The sequence below is a fragment of the Lithobates pipiens genome, unplaced genomic scaffold (genome assembly GCF_037356315.1).
Source record: "Lithobates pipiens isolate NorthernLeopardFrog02 unplaced genomic scaffold, aLitPip1_a1.2 Scaffold_18, whole genome shotgun sequence".
Lineage (NCBI taxonomy): Eukaryota > Metazoa > Chordata > Amphibia > Anura > Ranidae > Lithobates > Lithobates pipiens.
The window spans coordinates 367,616,215-367,643,525 of NW_027507758.1; the positions used below are offsets into that span (position 1 = coordinate 367,616,215).

At 41.7% G+C, this 27,311-nt stretch overlaps 1 protein-coding gene across 1 annotated transcript in view; it reads right to left on the reverse strand.

Moving 5' to 3' along the window:
- Window positions 1-693: 693 nt before the first annotated feature.
- CHRNG (cholinergic receptor nicotinic gamma subunit) overlaps window positions 694-27,311 on the reverse strand; it is a 38,532-nt gene continuing 11,914 nt past the window's right edge. Inside the window, exons 6-12 of the mRNA XM_077487638.1 lie at window positions 25,695-25,792; window positions 25,301-25,501; window positions 24,310-24,424; window positions 23,765-23,879; window positions 20,162-20,372; window positions 19,199-19,332; window positions 694-5,724 (exon numbers count right to left, since the gene is read on the reverse strand). Coding sequence (XP_077343764.1) covers window positions 5,542-5,724; window positions 19,199-19,332; window positions 20,162-20,372; window positions 23,765-23,879; window positions 24,310-24,424; window positions 25,301-25,501; window positions 25,695-25,792 — 1,057 coding nt within the window. The 3' untranslated portion in view covers window positions 694-5,541. The remainder of the gene's footprint in view (window positions 5,725-19,198; window positions 19,333-20,161; window positions 20,373-23,764; window positions 23,880-24,309; window positions 24,425-25,300; window positions 25,502-25,694; window positions 25,793-27,311) is intronic.

Consider the following 27,311-nt stretch of genomic DNA (forward strand, 5'->3'; position numbering starts at 1 on the left):
AAGTACTAAAAGCAAACTACAGCATACTTATCTACCTTCCAGAAACAAATGGCAAACCACATTCTTGCTATAAGAAAATATTGCAAACACAAAAAATGATGCAGTAACCCACAGTAACCAGACTGCAGCTTTTATCAGTTATACAGAGTCAGCACAATGGGATGGCTGCTGATTGGTTGTTTCAATTTACTGCACTTTGTAACATACCCATTGCCCTTTCCTTTTACATTCAATCACGCTATTCATTTAAATATTTCTGACTCACACAAAATACAAGAAGAGCCCATTATAGTTACAATAAAAGACAGCAACACATCAGTCAGCTTGCTAGAACTCAGCCTATGCTGTAGAATAAAATATAAGACTTGTATTGAGGCCATTGCTGTGGCAATTCTGGGAAATGAGGGAATTGTTGCTTGTCTTGATTTCCAAAACCAAACAGCACAGTGGGGAGAAGAGACTGAGAATTAATAGCAATGTTTACTTTGGATCAGACATTGTGCAAGCTTTCCTTTACGGGATGACAGCATGACACATCCACATGACAGGTCACCATGTTTGCTTAGTCGCCAATGGCTTTCAGAGCAAAATTGGATTCCTGTGAACGTCTGTGCTGGAGGCTGAATGAAAGTTTGCACTGTCGGCCTTTAATTATGACAAAAAAAAAAAAAAAAAGCAGCGTTAGACACACGGTCACCGTATACATCATTTATTGTGCATAATTTAAACAAAGTGCAAACAAATGTCTCGCATTTTAAAACTTGAAAACAATCCATGTCACTCTGAACCCTACGAATACGTCCATAAAAATAAATTCAAACTGATTTTACATTTTAGAACCAAACAGTGTCAAGATGGGGAAAAAAAAAGTTGACCAAACAGCAATCTGTGAATTATAAGAAGTAGTCAAAGTGGAACTAAACACAAACGTTTTTAAAGTGTTACTAAACCCACAACAGTAAAATCAGACTGTATATGCAGTAAAGCACGCTTGTTATACTCACTGTGAGACCTAAGGCCTAATGTACACGGGACGCTGAGGCAACCTCTTCTGAATTATTTGTTTGACAACTTTAAACAAATGGTGTTTAAAAACGTCGTTTAGCCGAGTTTGCATGCCACGTTTAGACGCATTCGCGTCTAGGAGCGTTTATTTAAGAGCGTTTATTTAAGATAACATCATAAGATTTCAGCCATTCTATGAGGCCAGAGTGAGTAGCAGCAGCTGAGAGAGCAGCAGTGTACTTGTATCTACGTCAATTTTGGTGCTTTTACTATGGATCCCAAAATGAGCATATGTGAGGAAATTAAAGCCAGATATTCAATATCATGATACTATGTTTGATCAAGTTGGAGGTCAAGCTCAATGGTGGGGTCATCTGGTTCAAATCTAACAACATATGGGTCAAATTCCAATTCTACTTTGGCTAACAGCAATGCTAGTGCTGTATTGGATTGGATCATGGACTCATTAGGGGTATATAAATGGTCTATGAAGCATTGCAAGCAATTACAAGTTTTTCTTTTTTGTTTTTGTGTTTTTTTTATCATTTGCTATCATTTTAAAATTTTGTAATGTAAAAAAAAATAGGGCACCTTTAAAAACACTTCTAAATGAAAAAGAAAGGCCTCTAAACACAAGTGCTTAAAAAAAGGCTTCAAATGAGCCTGTGTACATGTACACATAAGATAACATTGGATGAGTTCAGGGGCAGCTGAAAAAAACATCCAACTGCCTCTGAACGCCCGTTTACCAGCAGCTGTGTACATGAGGTTTAAGGGGTTAACCCTCTGCATTGTGTAAATAGGCTGCTTGATACTGTCTTCTCTGATTCTCCCCTTCTTTTACTGTCCCCAATCCATCTGCTGGTAGTGCAGTGCCATGGGGGCACATTGCACATGCTTAGTTTGGTGTGTATTGTTAGAGTTTGTTTTTTCCTGGGAGGGTGCATGTGATCGGCACAGGGCCAATCAGCACTGTCCAGACAGAGGGTCAGGGGTCCTGTAGCCTCAGAGGACAATCCGACGAGAATGAAATCTCCTCCTACAATCTTTAACAAAACACTGATAGAAGTCAGAAGACTGCTCTGAATGCTGAGAAAAGGTGTTTAGCAGTTTATATTTACTAAAATAATTGCATGTCCATGTTCTTTGTTCTGTGGGTGACCAGATATAGTGAATGCAGGGTCCTGGATTTAGTAACACTTTAAGTGTAACTGAACTTTTTATACTTTCCCCACTGTCTCCTCACTTCACCCTCCCCATTTATTCATAATCTGCCAGGTATAACAAAAAAAGAAGAAGGTCCTGGTTGAAGTGGTGAACTGCTGGTGTGAAGTCTGAATTCATATGTTTATGTTAGGGATGGCTGGAAGAGACTATGGGGAACATTTCATCAGAATGTCAGTCCTATTTTAACTGAAGTCTAGCCATTACATTTCTGTTATTTGATACAACTGCAGTCAACATGAAATATGTCAGTCAATATTGTTTTAGACATTACAATACTTTCAACAATAGAAGTATCTGCGCTTAAACAAAAATGAGTTTATCACAACCATGCACTTTTGCCAATAGTGGCATCCAAAATAGTTTTCTGTTGCATGAGAATACATTTCTTGCAATATATAGCTTAATCTACAGCTCATTCAGGTGAACTCTTATCACTGAGAAGCTTTTTAAGTTACTATTTTTATTCTAGAGGAATGATACTCTGGAGTCATAATACTGCATTCACCATGAATATCTGGCACAGGCTAATAGAGATATCAATGATGGCACTCAGCAGCTGGTATTACAAGTATCTGGACTGCAATGTCAGATTAGCCAACAGGTGACTTGTAAGATCACAGCTATTGTCTTCTGGAAACTGGAGAGCTGCCAGTCACAGATAACCCTTTTATGGAAATAGACACAGAGTGTCTCACAGATAATGAGAGAGAAGATTGTTTAAAGCGGTTGTAAACTGCGGATGTTCATAAAAAAAATAAAAATAACTCTGCAAGGCAATGGCATAATGTGCTAGTATGCATCGCATACTAGCATATTATGAAAAACTCACCTTGGAACAAAGCCCTCCAGTGCTGTAAAGCCACTGTTGAGAGGACTGACACCTTCTTCCCCCTGTCTTTCTTCCAGGTTCCCAAGCTCCGGCATGGTGATTGGCTGCATCCACGATGACATCACTCCCGTGCATGTGCGCAGGAGCCTTTGGTTTCCTGCACAAAGCTCTAAGGTTCCGGCAAGGTATGCCAGACCTTCAGAGCGCATGTGCCAGTGATGTCACTGGCTGCATGCAGGGGAAATATCTCCTAAACATTTTTAGGAGATATTCATTTTACCTACAGGTAAGCTTTATTATAGGCTTACCTGTAAGTAAAAATTACCAAGTCAAGTTTACAACTGCTTTAAAGCAGAACTTCACTCTCTCAATCAACATTGACTATTTTTAATCCTTATGATGCTAGCATTAGTAAATAAATGGGAACGTATTTCATATTTACTTGTTTTAAACTTTTTTTTTTACATTTCTCCATTTACTGCCTGCTTTCCAGGCCTAGACAAATAATTTCAAACATCCCAGGAGTCTTCAGGAGGGGAGGAGGGGCTTTCTCAGCTAAGCACACCCTTCCGCCTGCATGCCTGAGTTAAGGGCAGATGGTTTCCAGGAAGCAAATGCTACATGAATCTTCTGCCCTTACTCAAGATGGCTGTGGCCAGAGATGGATGCCAGGGGGGGTGTTTTTCAGGCTGGGTTCACACTGCTGCGGGGGGAGATCCGGATGTGATTTGCACCCCAAATCACATCCGATCTCCGTAGCGATGCGAGTTCAGCCATACAGATAGTATGGCTGAATTCGCATCGGCCCCGCAGCAAACTCGCACGGGACCCTTTTTTTGGTCCGCAACAGAATTGGATCGCATGGGGGTTCACACCATGCGATCCGATTCCTGTGCGAGTCGGCAGATCGCACTGCGATATGCGGACGGATCTGGGGGTGTCATTAACATATCATTGACACTCCCAGCCGTCCGCATAGGGCAGTGTGAACTGCCGGCGGGAGTAATGCGATGCGGGAAAACGCCGCGGATTTGCGGCGTTCCCGCATCGCAGCGGTGTGAACCCGGCCTCAAAGTGATTTCTCAGCAAAATAAAGCATGCATGGGTGGATGGGGGAGTTTGCTTTGAATATTAAAAATAAATCAAACACCGTTTTTGGTTTGTGGTGCTCAGATGCAGTGTAGTTCTGCTTCATTCCCTTTAAACCCTCAACCTAATTTGTGTTGACTGGGAGTTGCATTGATAATAGATTTTTAATGTACTGCATATATGAAAAGCTATGAAAATAGACAACATGCTGAGTAAAATAGTGCACACTGTGATTCTAGAGGAAGTGGCTCAAATGTGCCCATAAAATACAAGACAGATCTTTAAACCAGTATTTGCTAATACAATGTTTAGACTGTCAGAAGGCAGTGGAATGTTTCCCTCTAGTCACCAATAACTTTACAATTTGATTTTCAATGACTGGATTACTAGTGAAGAAGCTGTTTTGGATTATATATTATAGGGAAATGAATAGGATAACATTTTCACTGTGAAAAACTCAGATATGCCAATAATAACAAATTTCTAGCAGTCTACTTAGGGATCGTAGTATACAAAATTCAATCATCTCTTGAGGTGTCAGTCATTTATAAATCACATGAGTTAAGTAACGTATATGTTTTTAGCAGACCATTAAATCTGTGTTAAAACCTATAGTATTTTTATGATTTTATATGGATCTGTTTATTATAAATGAACATGACCATTGGGGCAGTCACATTTAGTACAGGCTCTATTTCCCAATCAGTAATACTGCATAGTGACTGTACCTCACTGTTCCTTTTCTTTAGTGCAAACCTATAGATCAGATATGATCTGGTTGAGCTTGATTTACTTTCTATACAGTTAACAGCAAATAAGTAAATGTAAAAATCTCTTCAAAACTACCGTCAATTAAATGTAACAACAGCAGATCAAAATATATACATACTAAAATACACTTTTTCTTGAATACAGCTTGAAGTTATGTACATATCCCATCATTTTGTATGGTGTATTTTGTATTCTGAGTTTACATACTGTAAGTACTAAATTCCACCTTGAAAAAAGCATGGAAATTAACTTTAGACCAGAACTACAACTAGAACTACCATACATTTTTCAAGTTTAAATTCCAACACAGATGTGAACCTTTTAAAAATGAATTATTCTCAGTCATTTGGTACTATTCATGATGGTAAGCCCAAGCGTAAGACCAAAATATTCCACAAAATGTATCCTGAACACTTTCTGTGCTGTTCATCAATAAGTGGTGCCTATGACCAGATGGCCACACAGCCAAGACCAATCTCTTAACCTACTCTCATGTACAATACTTGGAACCTGTCTACCCAAAAATGCATTCGCTTTCCAAATGCACATCTAATACATGTTTCCAGTTGAAGAGGTAGACACCATAAAGGCTCAAAGGCAGATATTATGTAGACATCATTTCATGTAGAGTTTTCAGATGGTGGCAGGTAGAGTTTGGGATCTCCAAGAAAAGGTTGTGCTGGTGCCTGGTTATAGTGACCAGCCAGGAACGTTCCAATGGATACAAGAATGAACAGAAAAAACATGATGAGGAAGCACACTCTGTCTATCACTCGGCCAATCAATATCCATTCTTCATTTTCCTGAAAGAAAGTACATGCAATTACTCAAAAAATATGTTAAAAACATACGGTACTCAATTCATTTAAAGCATGTTTAGTAGAGGACTTCATCCTAACTAGCTATATAATTCCATATACAATTTCGAAAAAATTGGGATGCTGTATAAAATCTACAGAATGCAATGATTTGCAAATCTTATAAGCTCATATTTAATCATAAAAAAGAAAACAGAAAACATATTAAATGTTTAGGCTGAGAAGATGTACAATTTTAAGAAAAAATAAGGTAAATTTTAAAATTGATGGCAGTGAAACATCTCAAAAAAGTTGGGATGGGGCAAAGAAAAACCGGAAAAGTAAGTGGTACTAACGAGGAAGAGTTGGAAGAATGTTTTGAAAATAATTAGGTTAATTGGCAACAGGTCAGTAACATTATTGGTTTTAAAAAAGGTATCTTGGAGAGTCAGAGTTTCTCAGAAGTAAAGATGGGCAGGAGTTCACCAATTAGTGAAAAGTTGAATCTAAAAATTGTAAAGAATTTTCAGAATAATGTTCCTCAACATAAAATTGCAATGACTTTAAATATATCAGCAACTACAGTACATAATATCATCAAAAAATGCTGAGAATTTGCATACTTGCATACAGTCACGATTTTCCTGGGACGATTCTGATTTTGGGACCCTTGTCCTGATTGGCCGACGGGCTACAAAAAATGGCCTCCGCCACCGCTTTCCTTGTGTGTTCAGTGGAGAGGGGAGGGGCAGCCAAGTGGCTTCTCTCTTCAGTGTACAAGTAGACTAATCTCTTGTACATTGAAACCGATTGGCTACACAAATCAGAGGCCCCTCCCCTCTCCTCTAAACACACGGTTTGTTGTAGGAGTTTGCTCAGCTCTGCCATCTGTGTGTTATGCGGGGATGTTGGTGTACAGCCCATGTGAGTGGCACACAATCATCAGCGGTAACCCCCGCCATTACTGCATTACTTCATTAATTCTCTACCATAGATATTCAGGGGGCAGTGGCCATTGTCTTGTGTACATGGAGGATGCAATGTACAGGAGGGGGGATAACTATGTAAAGGGGAGGGGGTAATATGTACAGGGGAAGGGGGGTAGCTATGGGGAGGGGGGTGACTATGTACGGGGGAGGGGGTAACGATGTACAGGGGAAGGAGGTAATATGTACAGGGGGTAACTTTGGGAAGGGGGTAACTATGTACAGGGGGAGGGGGGTAATATATACAGGGGGTTAACTATTGGGAGGGGGTAACTATGTACAGGGGGTAACTATGTACAGAGGGTAACTATGGGGAGGATGGTAACTATTGCTCTGCTTGGGACACTGATGTAAAGATTGGGCTCCATTGGGGACACTGATGTAAGAAAGCACTGGGGTTCTGCTAGGCACTCTGATGTAAGGACTGGGATCTGCTGGGGACACTGATGTAAGGACTGGGCTCCGCTGGGGACACTGATGTAAGGACTGGGCTCCGCTGGGGACACTGATGTAAGGAATCACCAGGGCTCCACTGGGGACACTGATGTAAGGACTGGGCTCCGCTAAGGACACTGATGTAAGGACTGGGCTCCACTGGGGACACTGATGTAAGGACTGGGCTTTGCTGGGGACACTGATGTAAGAAAGCACCAGGGCTCCACTGGGGACACTGATGTAAGGACTGGGCTCCACTGGGGACACTGTTGTAAGGAAGCATAGCGGTTCCGCTGGGGACACTGATGTAAGGTCTGGGCTCTACTAGGGACACTGATGTAAGGAAGGACTGGGGCTCCGCAGGGGACACCAGATGTAAGGACAGACTCTGCTGGGGACACCTGATGTAAGGATGGATTCTGCTGGGGGCACCTGATGTAAGGAGCAACTCTGCTGGGAATGCCTGATGTAAGGAGGGACTCTGGTGGGGGCACCTGATGTAAGGAGGGACTCTGCTGGGAATGCCTGATGTAAGAAGGGACTCTGCTGGGGGCACCTGATTTAAGGAGAGACTCTGCTGCAGGCGCCTGATGTAAGGAGGGGCTCCACTGGGGGCACCTGATGTAAGGAGGGGCTCCGCTGGGGGCACCTGATGGCATCTGGTGGCAGGCGATGTGGCAAATGACACACTCATGGCTCCCACTGATTCTGCATTATGGTGATTGAATTTTATATTACAATATAATGATAGAAATAATGTGCTTAAATCATCCTGACACCATACCAACCATGGTGCCAGGATGATTGAAGCTCTAACACCTGGTGTTTGGAGCATCTTTATCTGCTGATTGTTAAACTTTCTGGAATAGACATATCTCTATTGTGGTGTAGGATCTGGGCCTGCTGTTCCTCCATCCATCTTTCTTTCCTTCTCTCTCTCTCTTTCCTTCCCTCCCTCCCTATCCCTTTCTTTCTCTCTCTCTCCCCCGTTCATCTCAGACTCTAACCCCACCCCCTTTGAGCCATGCCCAATATTTCATTTAAACCACACCCATTTTTCGACAATCCACATTTTTCTTTTTACACTGTACCATGCCTACAAATGAATGCCCCACTCCTAATTATAATAAGACTCTGCTAACAGGCAAAAAAGTGTCCCTAATTTTTTTTTACAATGTTAGCAACTATGAATTTGAAGAATTCTCTGTGCACAAAGGGCAAGGTCAAAACTTAATATTGAGTGCCCCTAATCTTCAGGCCCTTAGACAGCACTGCCTTAAAAACAGGCATAATTCTTTGATTGACATAACTGCATGGGCTCAGAAATACTTCCAAAAATCACTGCCTGAGAACAGTTTGCCGTGTCATCCAAAAATGCAAGCTAAATCTCTACCACGCAAAGAAGAAGCCAAATCTGAACATGATTCCCAATTGCTGCCATCTTCTCTGGGCCAAAGCTTATTTAAAATGGTAATGGGTAATGGCAAAGTGGAAATCTTTTCTGTGGTCAGACAAATCTAAATTTGAAATTGTTTTTGGCAACCATGGGTGCTACATCCTCCAGACTAATGAGAAGAGGTACCTTCCGGCTTATCAGCGCTTAGTTCGAAAGCTTGCATCACTGATGGTGTGGAGGTGCATTAGTGTGTATGGAATGGGCAGTTTGCACATTTGGAAAGGCACCATTAATGCTGAAAGGTATATAAAGGTTTTAGACCAGCATATGCTCCCATCCAGATGATGTCTTTTTCAGTTAAGGCCTTGTATATTTCAGCAGGATAATGCTAAACTGCATACTGCATCTATGACAACAGTATGGCTTCATAGTAGAAGAGTCAGGGTGCCAAACTGACCCGTCTGCAGTCTATATTTGAACATATTTGATGCATCTTGAAACGGAAAATACATTCCTCTCCAAAACTCCAGCAACTGGTTTCCTCAGTTCACAGACATTTACAGAGTGTCGTTAAAATTGGGGTAAACATGGCCCTGTCCCGACTTTTTTGAGATGTGTTGCTGACGTCAATTTCAAAAGTACCTTATTATTTTCTTAAAATTTTATTTTCCAAACTAATGACAAATTAAAGTGGTTCTAAAACCTAAAGGTTTTTTACCTTAATGCATTAATGCATTAAGACAAAAAACCTTCAGTATGCAGTTGCCTCCCAAGCCTCCCCCAAATGCTTACCTGAGCCCGATGTCAATCCAGCAATATGCACATGAGCAGAGGCTCTATTGGCTCTCTCGCTCCTCATTGGCTCAGACACAGCAGTAGGAGCTATTGGCTTCCACTGCTGTCAATCACAACCAGTGAGAAGGGGGCCGGTGGGACTGAGCAGCGCTCTGTGTGTTTTATAAACACATAGAATATATAATGTGATAAACTTAGCACCAAACTATTCAGTGAAATCAATACTTTATGTACAACAGCAGCTGCCTCTTTAAGTAAAATAAGATCACCTTAAAAACAAACTAATCATGTAAAAGTACAGCGCTACTTATAAACAGAAATAAAGTGATTGTTACATTTCATAACTTAATTAATATAATCAGCATTCTTCCAATCTCTGTGCTTAAAAAGGAAAATGTGCCTTATAAGCTCACTCAGAAGTGCTCCACCACAGTTAGGGCAATAATTCCCACTCACCAACCACAAGTGGCCATGAGGGGCCTCACTCACTTTTCATATGGAATCTAAAGATGTCTACTCTCATCACTATCACGAGACTGGTGGATACTGCATACACCAAAGATCCCCAAGAAATCCTTCCACTCCATATGCAATGAGTCAATTCCAAAGAGATCATGGGTAATATAGTATATAGAGATCGGCTGAGTGGCGTAGCTTTATTCGACAAGGCTGACTGTGTTGGTGCTTACTTAAAAGCACCTTTAAATGTAAGTGCAAAATAATATATTGTTTTAGTGACATTTTTAAATAAAAAAACTATACCTTTAAATGTAAGTGCAAAATAATAATTTTCTTTAGTGAAATTTTTAAATAAAAAATACTATACTATATCACCCATGATCTCTTTGGAATCGACTCATTGCCTATGAAGTGGAAGGATTTCTAGGAGATCTTTGGTGTATGCAGTATCCTTGTGATAGTGATGAGAACAGACATCATTGGATTCTAAATGAAAAGCAAGTGGGGCCCTTCATAGACACTTGTGGTTGGTGAGTGGGAATTCTTGCCCTCACTGTGGTGGAGCACTTCTGAGAGAGCTTATAAGGCACATTTTCCTTTTGAAGCACAGTGATTAGAACAACTTTAAAGGACTCAAAATATTTTTTTTTAATTTCATAATCTTTATTCATTTTCAACATACTTTTACATAATAAAAGCAAAAAAAGCATTCTCTATAGCATGTGTAGCACTTATTTCACCTTTACAAATACAGTAATACTTTAATGAGTAATAGAAAAACCTTTAGAAAACATTCCTATCCATGATGTGTCAATATTTCTTCTATCTAACCCCTCTTTTCGCTCCTTACTCATATAATCCTCCTTCCCCTCCTACTTCCTCTCTCTCTACCCAGCTTTCACCTCTCCCATACCTCATTCTGGGTATCTCATTCTATCCAGCCAGGGTTTCCACATCTTTTTAAATTCTTTAAAATTTCCTCTTCTCAAATATATCACCCTCTCTTTCCATATTGTCTCCATAGTTGCTGTCTGCCAGTCCACTACTGAAGGAGCATTTTTTGCTTGCCACCTTTGAGCTAACAATCTTCTCGCCTGAAACAAACATCTCAGTATTGCTTTATTGGTCTGTCGCGATCTCCCTATTGCTTCACCCAGGCCCAGCACACATATCCTTGGATCCCCTCTGATCGTTACACCAAATGTTTCATTCAAGGTGATAACAATCTCTGACCAGTAACGAAACAATTTTGGGCATCGCCAGAACATGTGAGCTAGGTCTCCAGACTCTTGACATCTAGGGCACCTATCATCTGCTCTACGTCCAAAACTGAACAGTCTTTTTGGTGTATAATAGGCCCTATGCAGCAGCATTAAGTGTGACATCTTCTGGGCGGGCGAAACTGAGATTGAGTAACCATCCTCCAATATTTTCCTCCACTGTTCATCCGTGAATGTTCCCAACTCCTCCTCCCATTTCCTTCTGCATTTAAACCCTTCTGGGCTTCCTATACTTCCTTCACATATGACTGGATATACATCCGCTATAAATCCTTTTGTCCTCACTGGGGCCTTTAATCTGGTAAAAATAGGGGAGCTATTCCACACAGGACCTTGCCTATTAAATTGTTTCCCTAGGGCGTGTCTGATTTGAAGGTATTTATAAAATGATTGTTTGGGTATATCAAACTCTGATCTTAAAGCACTAAATGTTTTTAATATTTTCCCTGTATATAACTGGGCCAACCTATCTATCCCTTTAACTTCCCAATCTTTATATACCCCTATTTCTTCCATTTCCTGCAGGTTTCGGTTGTCCCACAATGGGGTGTACTGAGTTAAGCCTCCCAGGCCTTTAATCGCCTTAACTGCCTTCCACACCTTTACTACTAGTTTTATTGTGGGTATTTTTTTTTGGGAAATGAATTTGCCTCCAGAGCTTCTACCATATTCTTATGGGGTGTCTCCGTTAATATTAAGGCCTTATTAATTCCTCCACCCATCTCCTCGCTCATGTCCAGGTGTTGTAATTGCGCAGCTAAAAAATAGCTCCTTGGATGTGGAACTGCCATTCCACCTTTTCTTGTAGGTAATTGCAAGGTTTGTAGAGCTATCCTGGATACTCCCCCTTTCCATATAAGTTCTCGGAATAGTACCTCTATTTTCCTAAACCACATTATGTCTACCCAAATCGGGGAGTTATGTAACACATACAACAACTGAGGCATCCATACCATTTTAATCAAGTTACATCTCCCTGCATTCGATAATGGGAGTCTTTTCCAGATTTCGATTTTCTTCTTGAATTTAGCTATTAATGGAACCAAATTATCATTTATATATTTATTAGGATCTTTTTGTATGTGTATCCCCAGGTATTTCATGCGCTCCACAACTTCCAGCTGCGCGCCTGTCCCTGGGCTTTGGGCCCTACTTTTATCCAATGGCATAAGAACTGATTTTTCCCAGTTTATCTCCAGGCCAGAGAACCTCCCGAAATCTGAAATAAGTTTCATCCCTTGTCTGAGGGACTGCTCTGTGTCCCCCAGAAAGAGGAGAATATCGTCCGCATATAGCGCTATCCTCTCTTCCCTCGTCCTCCTTTGAAAACCGACCATATTCCTACTGGATCTAATTGCAATAGCTAATGGTTCTATTGCTAGGGCGAAGATCAGGGGTGACAAAGGGCACCCCTGTCTTGTCCCCCTCTCTAGAAAAATCCTATCTGAATATTCATTATTGACCCTAATTCTAGCACTAGGGCCGTTATACAGAGTTTTTACCCATGCAATAAGATTAGGGCCAAACCCAAATTCCCTCAGTACCCGCCAGATATAGGGCCATTCTAAACTATCGAAGGCTTTGATTACATCTAAAGCCATTATTGCCTTATTGCCATCATTCTCTATAGGTACCTGCATATTAAGATATAGTCTTCTTATATTTGTGCTTGTAGTTCTGCCCGGGATGAAACCTGTTTGGTCGGGATGTATCAGCCTGGAAATAATTTTATTCAATCTAATGGCTAATACTTTGGCTAATATTTTAGCATCCGCACAGAGAAGGGAAATGGGTCGATAGGACTGTGTTTCCAATGGGTCCTTCCCCTCCTTGTGTAAGACTATTATTGTTGCCTCAGTCATTGAAGTTGGCAATCTCCCCTCTTTTTTTGCCCAGTTAAATACTTTCAGGAGCTCTGGAAGCAATATTTTACTGTAATGTTTATAGGTTTCCAAAGGAAGACCATCTGGCCCTGAGGATTTCTTATTGGCCATTGCTGCTACTGCGCACTGGATTTCCTCAATTGTTAATGGGGCTTCCATTATCTCATTCTCCTCCTTTGTTAGGGAAGGCATTTTGATATTCGAAAAGAACCTATCCATATCCTCGCCAACCTCTGTCCCCCGTGAAGAATACAGTTTGGCATAGAATACCCTAAAGGTATCAGTAATCACTGAGCTCTGTGCTGATATTTCTCCTTTCTCAGTCCTTATTACTGGGACAGTGGATGGCGAGGAGTTACTTCTTACAATCTGTGCCAACATCTTTCCTACTTTTTCCCCTTCCCCATATTCCACTTGTTTCTGGAACAGTTTTTTATTCTCTATTTTCCTAATAACCACTGCCTTGTGTTCCCGTTGTTTCTCTAACCATGTTTTTTTTTTCTCTGGGGTGGGGTTTTCTATATAGGCTCTCTCTGCTATTACTAGATCCCTTTCAACCCTATCCTCCCATTCATTAGATGTTTTCTTAACATTCGCTACCTGTTGGATAAGAATACCCCTAAGATAGGCCTTCAATGCATCCCATATTACTCCAATCTCTGCAGACCCGCTGTTAAACTCCACAAACTCTGCCACACTAAACAGCACCCTCTCGGGGTCCCCAATTAACTCAAACCACACTGGATTCATATTCCATACTCTTGGGGGCTTTATCCCTCCTAGATTTACCGAAACTGTCACTAGCGAGTGATCTGACACCCCTCTAGGTTGATAAACTATTTCCTTTACTACACGGCTTGCCTCCTCATTCCCAAGGACTAAATCTATCCTTGAGAGTGAGGAGTATGAGCTTGAGAAACATGAATATTGTAACTGGTCCGGGTTACGCTTTCTCCATATATCAGACAGGCCCCCCTCCAGCAAAAATCGAGACAGCCGAGTCTCAGCCTCCGTTTGCATATATATTCCTGGTGGAAACCTATCCTGGCTTTTATTTATAACCTCATTAAAGTCTCCCATTACTATAACAGGAATCCCCGATTTGTCCGCTATAAATTCCATCAAATAATATAAAACTTCCATTTTAAATGGGGGAGGAATGTAAACATTTGCAAAAACATACTCCTGATTTTCAATTACACAGTGTAAAAAGATAAACCGCCCTTCTTTATCTATATTGATCTGCCGACAGGAGAACGCCACCTCTCTCCTTACCAACACGGCCACTCCCCTTGAGTAAGAGGTGTGGACTGAATGGTACTGGACTTGAAATTTCCTACTCTGAGTTTTTAATATAGTTTCTTTACTTAGGTGTGTCTCCTGTAGGCAGATCAATCCTACTCCACACTTTTCCAAGGTGTCGAACACTACTGCTCTTTTTACAGAGGCTCCCAGCCCTCGGACATTCCAAGAGCCAATATTCAAAACTCTGGACTGCATAACTCTAGGAAGTGTGGAAAAAGAAAAAAGAAGAGCGAGAAAAGAGTAAAACCTGAAGGCTCAAAATTAACATTTAAATTGCTTGAATTCCCTGACGTTGAGCAGAAATAATCCCTGCTTCTCCCTCTATAGTTCATGCCGAAGAGGCGAATGCAATGGGGGGATGTAAAAAGAAAAGTGCAATCCCACTTAGTGAGTACTTTAATAAAGCTATACCATCTTTTATACTCCCTAGTGTCAACCCTTCTCAGTCTCCTCTTGTGAGCGTGAGATCCAAACCTTCTATCTACACACACCATTACCCCGTATTTACTCATTACTTTTAAATTAACATCTATGACTGTGCTAATATTACCTATTTCCTTTTCCTGAATTTTGTATGCTTCCATCTTCCCTGTTCCCTCCCCCCTACCCTCTCCATACCTATCTAGGTTACCCCTAGGGGTTTTTACCGTGACCACTACACTCCCACACATACCCTCATGCTCCCCCCTCCCCACTCCTTCTCTCATGCTTCCATCCCCACCCACCTCCCACTCCCCCCCAATACTCAACAACCCCCCCTTTTGACCCTCCCCTTCCTCAAGCATAAATTCTTACTATATTGTGTGCCATTCTCTGCACCCTGACTTTAGTGTGTCATCTACCCTTACTTCATTTACAGTGCACCCATTACATCCCCCCTTCGCTAATCTTCCCCTCTCCCGATAAAAGAGGGAGGGGAAAGGAGAAAAAAAACAAAAAAAAACAAAAGAAAAGAAAGGATAAATGAAGTGAAAAGGGGGTCATACACATGCATATATAAAAAAGAAAAACACATCATTTCTTCAATAACTGATCTCCCTTCTCCTGCAACCATGCTTCTACCCTTGCAGGCGTATCAAAAAATAAAGTCTCTCCCAATGCTACTACCCGTAACCTTGACGGATAGAGCAGAGCATATGTAATGTCCAATTTCTGGAGTCTACGCTTGACTTCTATAAACTCCGCTCTGCGCTTCTGCAAATCAGGGGAAAAGTCAGAGTAAAACGAGATTTTAGCGCCCTTGTAGCTGACACTCCCCATCTCCCTGGCCCTCCGAAGCAAAACAACCTTATCCCGGAAGTTCAAAAATTTGATTAGTACAGATCTAGGCTGACCCCCCCGATGCATAATTCTAGGCGGAACTCTATGTGCCCTTTCAATAGCAAATTGTTGGGAGAAAGACTCTCTGCCAAACACTTCAACAAGCCATTTTTCCAGAAACTCAGCTGTGTCAGAGCCTTCACACTTCTCGGGGAGGCCTACCAGTCTTATATTGTCCCTGCGGAGTCTGTTTTCCAATTCATCCAGTTTCCCTTCATATTTGCCCATCTGTATTTTTAAATCTTTGACCTCTTGATTTAATGGATACACCTCATCTTCAATCTGAGAAATTCTACCTTCTGCTGCTGTTAATCTGTCAACCGTTAACTGAAGTTCCTGCCGTATAAAGGCCAGCTCTTCTTTAATACTTCTTGTTTGATCGCATAGCTCCAATAATGATTGTTTGCAAACGTTAACAGCCCCAAGGACCTCCTTCAGCGTCGGCTCTTCTTCACCATTTATTGGGTGTACCAGCATGGGATCTGACTCTGATCTTCCAATTGCACCCGCGTTTTTGTTATTTATTTGTTTTACGCCTGTTTGTGACAGTTGCCCTTGACTCTTTCTGTCCGTTGGAGGTTTTACTAGACTCCCCTGTCCCCCCTTGGTTGGCGTATTATCGGGAGTATGAGCATGGGCATATTTTTCCAACTTGGCCGCAGCAGCTATCCCAGCTGTTGTTGCAGTGAACTGGGGGTCTTTTTCTTTATCTTTTTCTTTGGCGGATCTCAAAGATTGCGCCCCCACATTTTCCTGCCTGGCATGCTCCTCCCCCCTCCTCCTTGCAGACATCGTTCAGATCCGTAAGTGTCCCCGGGAAAAAAAAAAAAAAAAAAAAAAAACAATAACGTTTTTTGAAGGGGGGTAATTTCCCTAGGCCAAGGCAAAAAAAAAAAAAAAAAAAAGGGGAGGAGAGGTCGGCTTCAGCTACTCCGCAGTCGGTCCAGAACTTTAAACATGAGTGGATTTGATTTGAACTAATTTCTTAAAGGGAAAGCAGCAGCAGGAGCTATTTTTTCCAGTATATGTATTTGTATATTTCTTTCTTACTGCAACACTTTCCCCAAGGATAATACAGCGTTCACAACAACTCCCCTCTTATTTCTCCTTTAAATCAACTCAAACGGGGCAATGATGGGGGGGATCTGGCTTGAAATAAAACGTCTCTCCACAGTCACTGCATAACAATATATAATATATCTATGCCTTTAAATTTCTTCGCTGGGTTTAGCTGGCTTTTACCTGGAAGTGGCTGTGCCTCCTCCCCAGTCTCAGTGATGTGGCTCCTCTCTCGAGCGGATCTCACGGGATTTCACCTCCAGGGGCTGAGCTGAGAGATCTCCCCTCCGTTCACCCTCCTCCACACACCGCCGGTGCTCAAAAGATCCCACCGCTCCGTCACACTCTGCCTCTCCCGACCGTCAGCAACCACTGCTGGGCACCACAGGTCTCCCCAGCACACCGAGCCAGAGCCTTCTCCGTTAGGGAGATCAAACGGGGATGTCACAGGCGCAGCTGATACCAGCTCCCGTCAGCGTGCAGTGAGAGCACACATCTCTCTCACACTCACTCCTCACACACCGCCGCCATCACCATCCGGTCACGCCCCCCCTGGACTCAAAATATTTTGATTTTGAATTTATAAACTGTTTCACTTTATTGCTGTTTATAAGTAGTGCCGTACCTTTACATTATTAGTTTATAGACACATACAGTAAGCACCAGTGCCCCCAATAGCAATTGGCTTGCTCTGGGGGCACTTGGCAAGGGGTAGGATTGGGGCTGCTCTGTGTAAAAGCATTGCACAGAGCAGGAATGACATGTTTTTTTTAAACAATCATTTAGAATCACTTTAATCTTTTGAAAAAATAAACCCATTAATATCTGTGTCTACTTTTTAGAAGGGGTGGCAAACAAACCCCCCCACCCCCGGTCCACACTCAACCGTCCACAGTCCCCTGCACTCAGCCCTCCACAGTCCCCTGCACTCAGCCCTCCACAGTCCCCTGAACTCAGCCCTCCTCGGTTCCCCCACACTCACGCCTCCTCGTTCCCCCACACTCAGCCCTCCACGGTCCCTCCACACTCAGCCCTCCTCGGTCCCCCCACACTCAGCCCTCCCCACACTCACCCCTCCTCGTTCCCCCACACTCAGCCCTCCACGGTCCCCCCACACTCAGCCCTCCCCACACTCAGCCCTCTACTGTCCCCCTGCACTCACCCCTCCTCGGTCCCCCGCACTCAGCCCTCCACAGTCCCCCCACACTCAGTCCTCCACAGGCCCCCACACTCAACCCTCCACAGTCCCCTGCACTCAGATCTCCACAGTCCCCTGCACTCACCCCTCCTCGGTCCCCTGCACTCAGCCCCTCTGCAGCTTCCTCAGCTTCTCCTCCTGGCCAACCCGTTCTGCCTCCTGTCCTAATTAGTCGGGAGGAGAAACTGTAAGACACTAGCGAATTTTGATTTGCTACTGTCACAAGTGGGTGGGCTGGGGGTTGCAGTCCTCTTCGGGGCTTGAAAAAACAAAAACTCATAGAAACCTACAAGTCCGGCATCCCACATGCATCCCAGCATGCACCCGTGCACCCCTTATGGAATGGCCGCTCCTGGTTACTACGGCGCTATGTTTGCTCGGGCTATCTGAAACAACCATAGAAAAGAGCACAGTAGTATAGCAGAACATGTTACCAATTAGTATAATTTTTTTTAAAACATAATGTAGGAATGATAATGTAGGCAAAAAACTTTTATCAGGTGTGTCTTCAAATGCATGTTTCTATAGGCATTTTGGATATTATCCCTTACTTCCTGTATGGTCACCAAGAAAGAAATCTCTCCTATTACAAAAAGTAATAAAACTTAGGTAGAGTGGAGAAAGGAGAGAGCCTCTGTCAGGCAATAAACCTAATATCCCGTACACAAGATCGGACTTTCCGACTACAAAACCATGGATTTTTGGTTCGAAGGGTATTGGCTCCAACTTGTCTTGCATACACACAGTCACACTAATGTTGGCCAACAATTACGAACATAGTGATGTACAAGACGTACGTAATATCTCCATTACGAATGCTAGTTTTACAAGACCGAGCGCTTGATTCTGAGCATGGGTGGACTTTTGTGCGACAGACTTGTGTACACACGATCGGAAAGTCTGACAACAAAAATTTGTTGCCGGAAAATTTGAGAACCTGCTAGCCAACATTTGTTGGTGGAAAGTCCAGCAACAAATGTTCGATGGAGCATACACACGGTCGGACTTTCCGCCAACAAGCTCACATCCAACATTTGTTGTCCGATCATGTGTACACGGCATTACAGTAGTTGACTTAAAACCCTACCCCACTCTAACCAGAACAAAAGAATATGTTCTGCAGGGGTTGGCCTTTAAGTCCAGTTACCAAAAGCAACCACCTGGAATTAACGTTGCTGAAGTGAGACCTGTTCTAGGCCAATTGTGACCAGTTGCAGTTAGAAATAAGAGCTCTTTATTGGATAATGTCAGTTGTGATTTCAGGGAATAATTCCTTCTCATCCTGCCAGCAGCAAGATGACATGATTGAATAAGAAGCAGATGGTTACATAACGGGTGCTCCTTTTCTCAGTTTAAAAACTCACACTTTTAAAATCATTCTTTTCCCTTGTAGTTCTTGCTATGTGGTTACAGGCCTCTACTGTGGCTCGTATCTCTGGAGCAGCGTGGCTTAAACTGTGGATGAGATCTTGCACAGTGCCATTTGCCATTCCTTTGCCTGCAAAAAAAAATACATACCGTAAGCATTATTCTTGAAATTTAACACAATCATTTAGATCACTAATACAATCCAAAATTGCAAAGTTGGTACACATTTTCCCATTTTTAGAAACATGTCCCTTTAACCTCCCTGGCGGTATGATTATGTCCGATTTTTGATGCTGAAAGCGGTACAATTATTTTGCATGGAAATTTGGTGTTTTATATTGTAGGCCTGTAATTCTTAGGAATAACTCACTTAAATCTGTACAAACAAGTCTAGTAGACATCCCGGGTATGATAAAGTTTGAAAAGCGAAATCATAAATTAGAATATAATAAATAACTATAAATAATTATAACAAATAATAATATAATAATAATAAAAATATTCAATAATGTAATCAAATCAAAAACACTGAAATATGCTGCAGAATTGTCACTGTCATTATATCGCTCAATTCAAGTGATTCTAATTTATTATCGCTGCTCTGCGTGCCGCATTTTCACCCCTTTCTATGCCACACCCATAACCGCATGCCCCGTCCCCTAATTATAATACAACTCCGCCTACTGCCACAAAAGTGTCCCGATTTTTTTTTTTTACAATGTTGGCAACTATGGATGATGGTGATCAGGGTCTAATACAGCATCCATCACAGTAAACATTGTCAATGAGACAAAAAGTGGTAGAAAATCCAAAATTTTACAGAACAGAAATAGAGGGGACACTTGTCAGTGGGGAAAAATGCTCTGGTGACAACTGTCTCAGGTTAGAATTCCACTCACTTAAATTAGTTAATTCTGATGGCTGAAACAATGAGGGTAACATTACTATATATTCAATACCTATTTTTTCTAGCACAATTTTCATGAGTCCATCTCTCTCCTTCTGCCTCTCAAACATGAGTTCAGTTCTTGGCTTCTTCAGCATGTACTCATCAGCCTTGATCATCAGTCCAATTGAACTGCAGCGTCTTGTGAGTGGAGCTGGAGGAGGGGTTATATCACTTTGGCGTACATGCATTCTAAGTAGACGAGGGAGCTTTCTTAAAAACAGCTAATTATGTGAATAAGTAAATAAATGCATAAATTAAAGCACAACACATGTTTTTACACATAACAATAGATGATGTAAAGTTTAGAATCACTTTACTTGGGTCAAAATGATAAGAGCTCACAAATAATATTAAGATGATGTTTTATGCAGTGTCATGGTCAGTGATCTTAAAACGTTTGTAAAGTCAATTTTTATTCTATTAAAATAACAAACATGTTAAAATAACAAACATAGGACGGTCCCAGATCCGCGTGTATGGGTGCATTTTGGTGTACGAACGTTGGGGGACAATATGCCATGGGTAGCCTGCTTCCCTTTAATCAAATGGCCGTCTCATACGCCTTGCCCGGTTGGATGTAATTCAGGTACGTCCAGCTGCGCCATGCAGTCAGAGCTCAGTTCCCTGTGCCCCCGACATTACAGACTACTCCGCTGGAAGAGTCATTCATGGGGGAGGGCCCAAAAAAAACCCTGTCGGATGTGTACCGTGTCATTTTTCCAATTGAGCCCTCCAAACTGAATTTGCTCTGGAGTAAATGGAAAATTGATATCCCAACACTGGTGAGGGAAGACTGGGAGGATTGCTTGGAAAGGGGCACTAAGATGGTTATATCCGCGAGTGACAAGCTTATCCAAACGATATTTCTTCATCGGGTATACCACACTCCTGTGCGTCTGTCCAGAATCTACCCCGCCAGAGACCCTCACTGCCCCCGATGCAAAACTGAGCTTGGATCTTATCTGCACATGTTCTGGGACTGTCGAAAGTTGGATGGATTCTGGACTGAGATCTTTGACCATTTGAATGTCCGGTTGGGGTTGGGGGTTCCCAGGACCCCTGAACTAGCCCTGCTGGGCACTCATGCAGACAAACACACACCTTACCACACTAAGTTGCTGATCTCGTACCTCCTTTTCTATGCAAAGAAGGAGATCTTATGCAAATGGCTCTCACCCCGTCCCCCCAGCGTAGCCATGTGGGAAAGAAATATCAATAGTATCCTCCCGTTATATAAATTAACGTATCATAATCGGGGATGTCCATGGAAGTTTGACAAAGTCTGGCTCCCGTGGACCTCTAGTTAACAGTGTCTGAATTCTTCTGGGGACTTTGCCTCTGTCTGTTCCCCCCCCTGTTTCCCCCCTCCTGTCCCCCCCCCTCCTCTCCCCTCCCTCCCTCTCCCCCCGCTCTTCCCCTCCCGCTCTCCCCCTCGTCCGGTAAGCACTTAGGAGGCCTGAGTTTAGACACATTTGCATATTCTGAGTACTGTTTATGGTGAATACCGACCTGCTCTGAGTTTTGCCGACGGTGTGTTTTTTTTTTTCAATGTATGACACTCTATGCTGCACCATTTTGTAACTGTTTTGGCTGTATTTTGAGTTGTTCCTCTGTTTTCTGTATCTGTATTCTGTATCTATGTATATGGCAATAAAGCACTCCTGTTGTTTAAAATAACAAACATGTTATACTTACCTGCTCTGTGCAATGGTATTGCACAGAACGGCCTCTGTTCTCCTCTTCTACAGTCCACCACCGGCGCTCTCTGCTCCTCCTCTTCCAGGTGTACCATAATAGGGAGCCACTTCACATTGTGGCACACCCGCAGCATGTTTCCAAGCCACGCTGCCTACATCTATAGACGCACACAGTGAGGCTTGGCCCTGCCCTCTGCTACCTCATCACAGGAATTGATTGATCGCAGAGGGAGCCAATGGCTCCTGCTGCTCTCAGTAAAGCCTGTTAGAGCAGGAAGAAGAGCAGATGGGTACAGAGATCAGATTCAGGTAAGCATAAGCGGCGAGGCAGCGATACACATATTGACATTTTTTTACCTTAATGCAGGAAATGCATTAAAGCGGGAGTCCACTCCAAAAAAATATATTAAAAGCCAGCAGCTACAAATACTGCAGCTGCTGACTTTTAATAAATGGACACTTACCTGTCCAGGGTGCCCGCGATGTTGGCAGCCGAAGCCGAGTAATCGCTCGTCTCTCGGCTGCCCCCACCGCCATCCTTGATGAGGGAATGAGGAAGTGAAGCGTTGCGGCCTCACTTCCCAGTTCCCTGCTGCGCATGCCGAGTCGCCCTTACTGGTCCCCGCTGTGTTCTGGGACCTGTGTGTCACGGGGGGTGACGCGAAGTCTATTCCCGGAAGTAGGTGCAGATACCTGTATTATACAGGTATCTGCATCCCCCAGAAAGGTGCCAAATGTGACACTGGAGGGGGGGAGGGTTCCGAAAAGCAGAGATTCACTTTTTGTGTGAACTTCCACTTTAAGGTAAATTAAATGTTATGGCTTTACAACCACCTTACATGTACCATGCATGCATAGAAATGTATTCTTAAAGGACAACTTGACTTATAGCAAGTTGTCCTTTAAATCTCCCTCACCACCACCCAGAGTGGCAGCTACCTACCAAAATACTTACCATTAGCCCTGATCCTATATTCTTTATTGTGTGGCCATGTCCTACACTACACAGCCTTTGTGAAAAGAAGTCCAGGCCACATCTAGCTACTACTGCACATGAGTATCATTTGGCTCATTTATTCCTTTGGTTGATCCATACTCTTGGTTGTCTCTGCCATCCAGAAGGGTATGAAAAATAATGGGCGAATGGGCAAGAGCTGGACACTGCAGGGACTTTTTGTGCTGCATTGGCAGAGAGAAAAGTCTTGTTTTGAAGTTGTAAAGAACTACTGCCAGGCTCCTTCCCCCATGTAATACAATGGGAGTACTGAATTAAAAAAATAAGATAATCTGAGAATGGTTAAATATAAATTTTTATGCTGGATGGTTTAGGAGGTTTATGCTGCGTACACATGACCAGACTTTCTGGCAGACTAGGTCCCACAGTCTTCTTGACGGACTTTTCAGTGGAGTTCTAACAGACTTTCCAAACAAACGGACTTGGCCACATACAATCACACCAAAGTCCGACGGATTCGAACAGTCTTATCCCCTAGTACAGGTTTAAGGTGGAACACAAAAGGCCCTTCTGACTCCAGGTAATATGAGACTCTTCACACAGACTGCTCTTACACCTTCACTTTAAATATCGACATGTTTGCCCCAATAAATATATATATATATTTTTAAATTGCAGTTGCTTTATATTATTCCACCCTTGACTATACTGAGGTGTAATTGGTACTAATACTAGTACTTAGTTGCTTCTTTAAAAAATATTGATTGATCTGCTCAGCTACAAATGGCTTGGGGTGGGTTTAACGCTAAAGATGCCCAAGTTTGATGTTTTATGCTGGCAACAGGTACACAGTATTTAACCATATGCAACACGGCTGTATTAATCAATATTGTTTACTTTTATTAACAAATGTTACAGAGCTTTAATTTAATTTAAAAAAAAGTTTACTGTAAACGCATACCTCGCGGGTTGAGCTGGACATTCTGTGTGTGTTTGGCGTTCGGAGAGATACATTTAAAACTATAACCGCATTCACCACAATTGTTATAGTGACGACAATGAGGAATGTTAAATACCTGGAAAAAAACAAAAACAGAAATAACTCTCACCGATACTATATTATCTTTGACCTCAACCACATGTAAATGTAAAAAGTTACATTTCAATAAGATGTAATTACAAAGTGAAACACCTTTGCTTTTAAAAAAAAAAAAAGAAAAAACTTCTATAGATAATGATGGTATAGTTTTTGCTTAAATTCTTGAAGTCTCCTCTCCCATATAAGTGTCTCTGAAAATTCTTTAAATAGAGTCCCTAAAACCTCTAGTTGGCGGAGCACAATCGGCTGAGCAGAAATTAAAGAGATGATGTCTAAAAATAAGAGAATAGCTGAGAGCATCGTGTGCTGGCTAAATAGGTAATATTTTATATTTGCCACACATACACGCACACTAATTCAAGACTGACAAATATTGCATCAAATAGAAGTTGTTGGGTTAGGCTCACTTTACAATCAGTGGCACAGCCGTGGAAGTCTCTGGAATTTTCTTGGCAATTAGGAAGAGAAAAACGGTTTGAGCCAGGAGAATGTTGATAGACACTGTGCATTTTTGTCCTCCAGCTGGAAGAGGAAAACATGTTAGTATTAGAACTAATAATGATGTGTGTGATCAAATAAGCCATCTACACATCTACTTATGCTTATAGTCATCTTTCGTTCTACACTTCAACCATACTTGCATTATAAATCTATTTTCAAAGCTACTATTTTAAAAGCACTGGTTTTGTGGAAAGGGAAAACTGGAGACCGGTTGCACATTTAATTAAGCATAGTAATTTCTCATAATAACCTGCAAAAAATAAATGAATAATACACTAGAGAGGGTCTATGTGGCCATAGAGAGGGTGACACAATTAAATTAGCTTATGGGAGTGTTTCACAAATCCAGTCTTCAAGTTTCCTATAAAACCACATTTTGTAGTTAAGAGGGGGTTCTGGAGACCAGAGAACCTCTTACATTGGAGTTCCACTTTACACGAGAGGCCGCAGCATTCCTCCTTACATCAGGGTCTGCAGAGTTCCACTTTACATAGAGGGTCCGCAGAATTCTCCCTTGCACTTTAAGGGGCAACCTTGCGGACTCGGTTTAAAGAGGAACTCTGATGTAAAGTAAGTAATTTCCCCTATAAGTATGGCCCTGGTTTTCTGTATGCTTTCTCCTTTGAAAGAAAAAAAGATTTAAATTGTGTTGCCAATTGAAATGCTAATAATACAAATATTTAAATCTGCTGTCCATTAATTGCAGATAATGTCAAGTAACAAAACATGGAAGGCTCACATACAGAAATAGTAACAATAGCAATCGTGATTAGATGACAGACATTAAAACTCCCTGTGTGATATTAGTCTTAATATTCGTTTTTCTTCATCTGCACTTGAAGGATCTTTAAGGTACCCTGTCTGTTAAATCACTTTAACAATATTGTCAAATAATACCTTTGGCAGGTAGGAAATAAACCAGGACACTGATGAATGAGATAAGCACACAGGGAACAATGATGTTGATGATGTAGAAAAGAGGTTTCCGTTGTATGATGAGATAGAAGACAATTGATTGATAGTTGATGTCATCTGGAGTGAGTCGATGATCTATAATTTTTTTGGCTGGCATGTGTTTTATTACCCATTCCCCATTCTCTATGAAAGATAATGAATGTAAGAGCAGGTACAAGAGAAGCAAATGCGGTAACTGATCAAATCTATACATTTAACATTAAAATCTGTCACTTTTTATTATCATAAAAAACCTTGAATATCTTTACTTTTTCTTTAATATTCAATATGAAATCTTAAGCTTAACTACAGTAAAGCTTTTAGGTTGTTTTGGTACCTGTAAATGCTTCTGGGTCTATTGTAATCCACTCAATTGTAACCCCTTCTTCTACTGTCAAGAGTAACTCAATCTCATTGGCGCTGTATGTTTGTGACCTGTTTAAAGAGTAGACATTGATCAACAAATCTGGCTGGTAGCATGAAACAGAATGCAAAGAATAAATGCTTTCTCTTTAGTGCTAACACATTATATAGAATTTTAAAAAAGTACATAAAATAGTTAAAATCAATCCCTGCATCAATTGAACATTTAATCGAAAGACCCTAACACAGTTTCAAGCAGGGCAAGCAGTGTTTCTAGTAGTATCTGAACCTAGGACTACCAGTGTTACGAGCCAATAGTGTGACCTACTGTATGTTGTACATTGACATATATTGCATCTCAGGATCTTCTATAACATGCTCAAGGGTCAAGTTACATAAATCTAAAATGTGCCAGATTAATATAGATTAAGTCAAATAGGGTGCACACCACCTAATGGATTTATCTCTTTAATTTACAGTTTATATATTTACTGAGCCCGGTGAACATAGCTGACACTATACTTCTAGTGCTCCAATACAGGAACTTCTGATCTATGTTCCAGTAGCTACAAATTCACATGAAGCCACTCTACCCACTGTATTATTTATGGCTAAGCCAATGGTACCCTCAACATACAGTATTCCATTGTTTACAGGAGAGCATTATGAGTACAATAGTTAAAACCTTGAAAAAGCCAGCTGCTTCATTTGCACAGGTGAAGAGCACCCTGCTGACCCTTATGATCCATGAAAAGATGACAAGTATCCTCCATGACTCTCATTCTAAATTCCTGAAAGTGTGGGCCCTGTGATGGTCTTACACTGTCCAAACCTTGCAGCTGATCAGCCTAGGCCTCTCTAATTAACCTTCCTAAACTCCCAGCCTGGAGGGAACTTTCTTCCCCTACCATTTTTTCACTCCTCCCCTATGCTCCTCCTTCTTCTTCTACTATGCTCTCTCTGTTCCCTTGGCCCTCTGTCTGTCACTCTGTTCCTCCTTCCCTCTCCTCGCTCCCTGCCTTAATTAATACATTTTTATATATCTTTTTTCTCCTTTTTTTGTTGTGTTCAGTTTGGTTTTGTTTACCCCATTTTAGCGGACAAATCTACTCCATTTACCCACCTTAACCCCTGAGTACTAACGCTCAGGCACTCTGCGCTGACCCCTGGTCTGGGTCAGAGGGTCATTATTTGTTAATAGTCTACACCCTAGGGCACATTTTCTGTGTTTTTGCATGAAATTCTGCATTGTGTTTAATGTTCATATGCCCTGTGTGGGAATTTGCATCTGTTCTCTCTATATTTCAATAAAATCATTGTATCAGAAAAAAGAAGGGAAAGAAAGGGGATCATCAGCCCCACGGTACATAGATTTTCAAACTTCTCTGTGTTTTCATTAGTGCTTCCTATTATGACCTGTATTCGTGCTCAAGCATTATAACAGTTCAATTCTGTAGAATTTGTCTGGGATTGTTTGTTTCCAAGGGTCTAGTACCATAGCAGCCTTATTTTGCCCACAACATAATGATGTGCTTATTCTGTCTACCCCAACCCTCAACTTTGAAAGTGGCAGATATTTTGGCCCAAATAT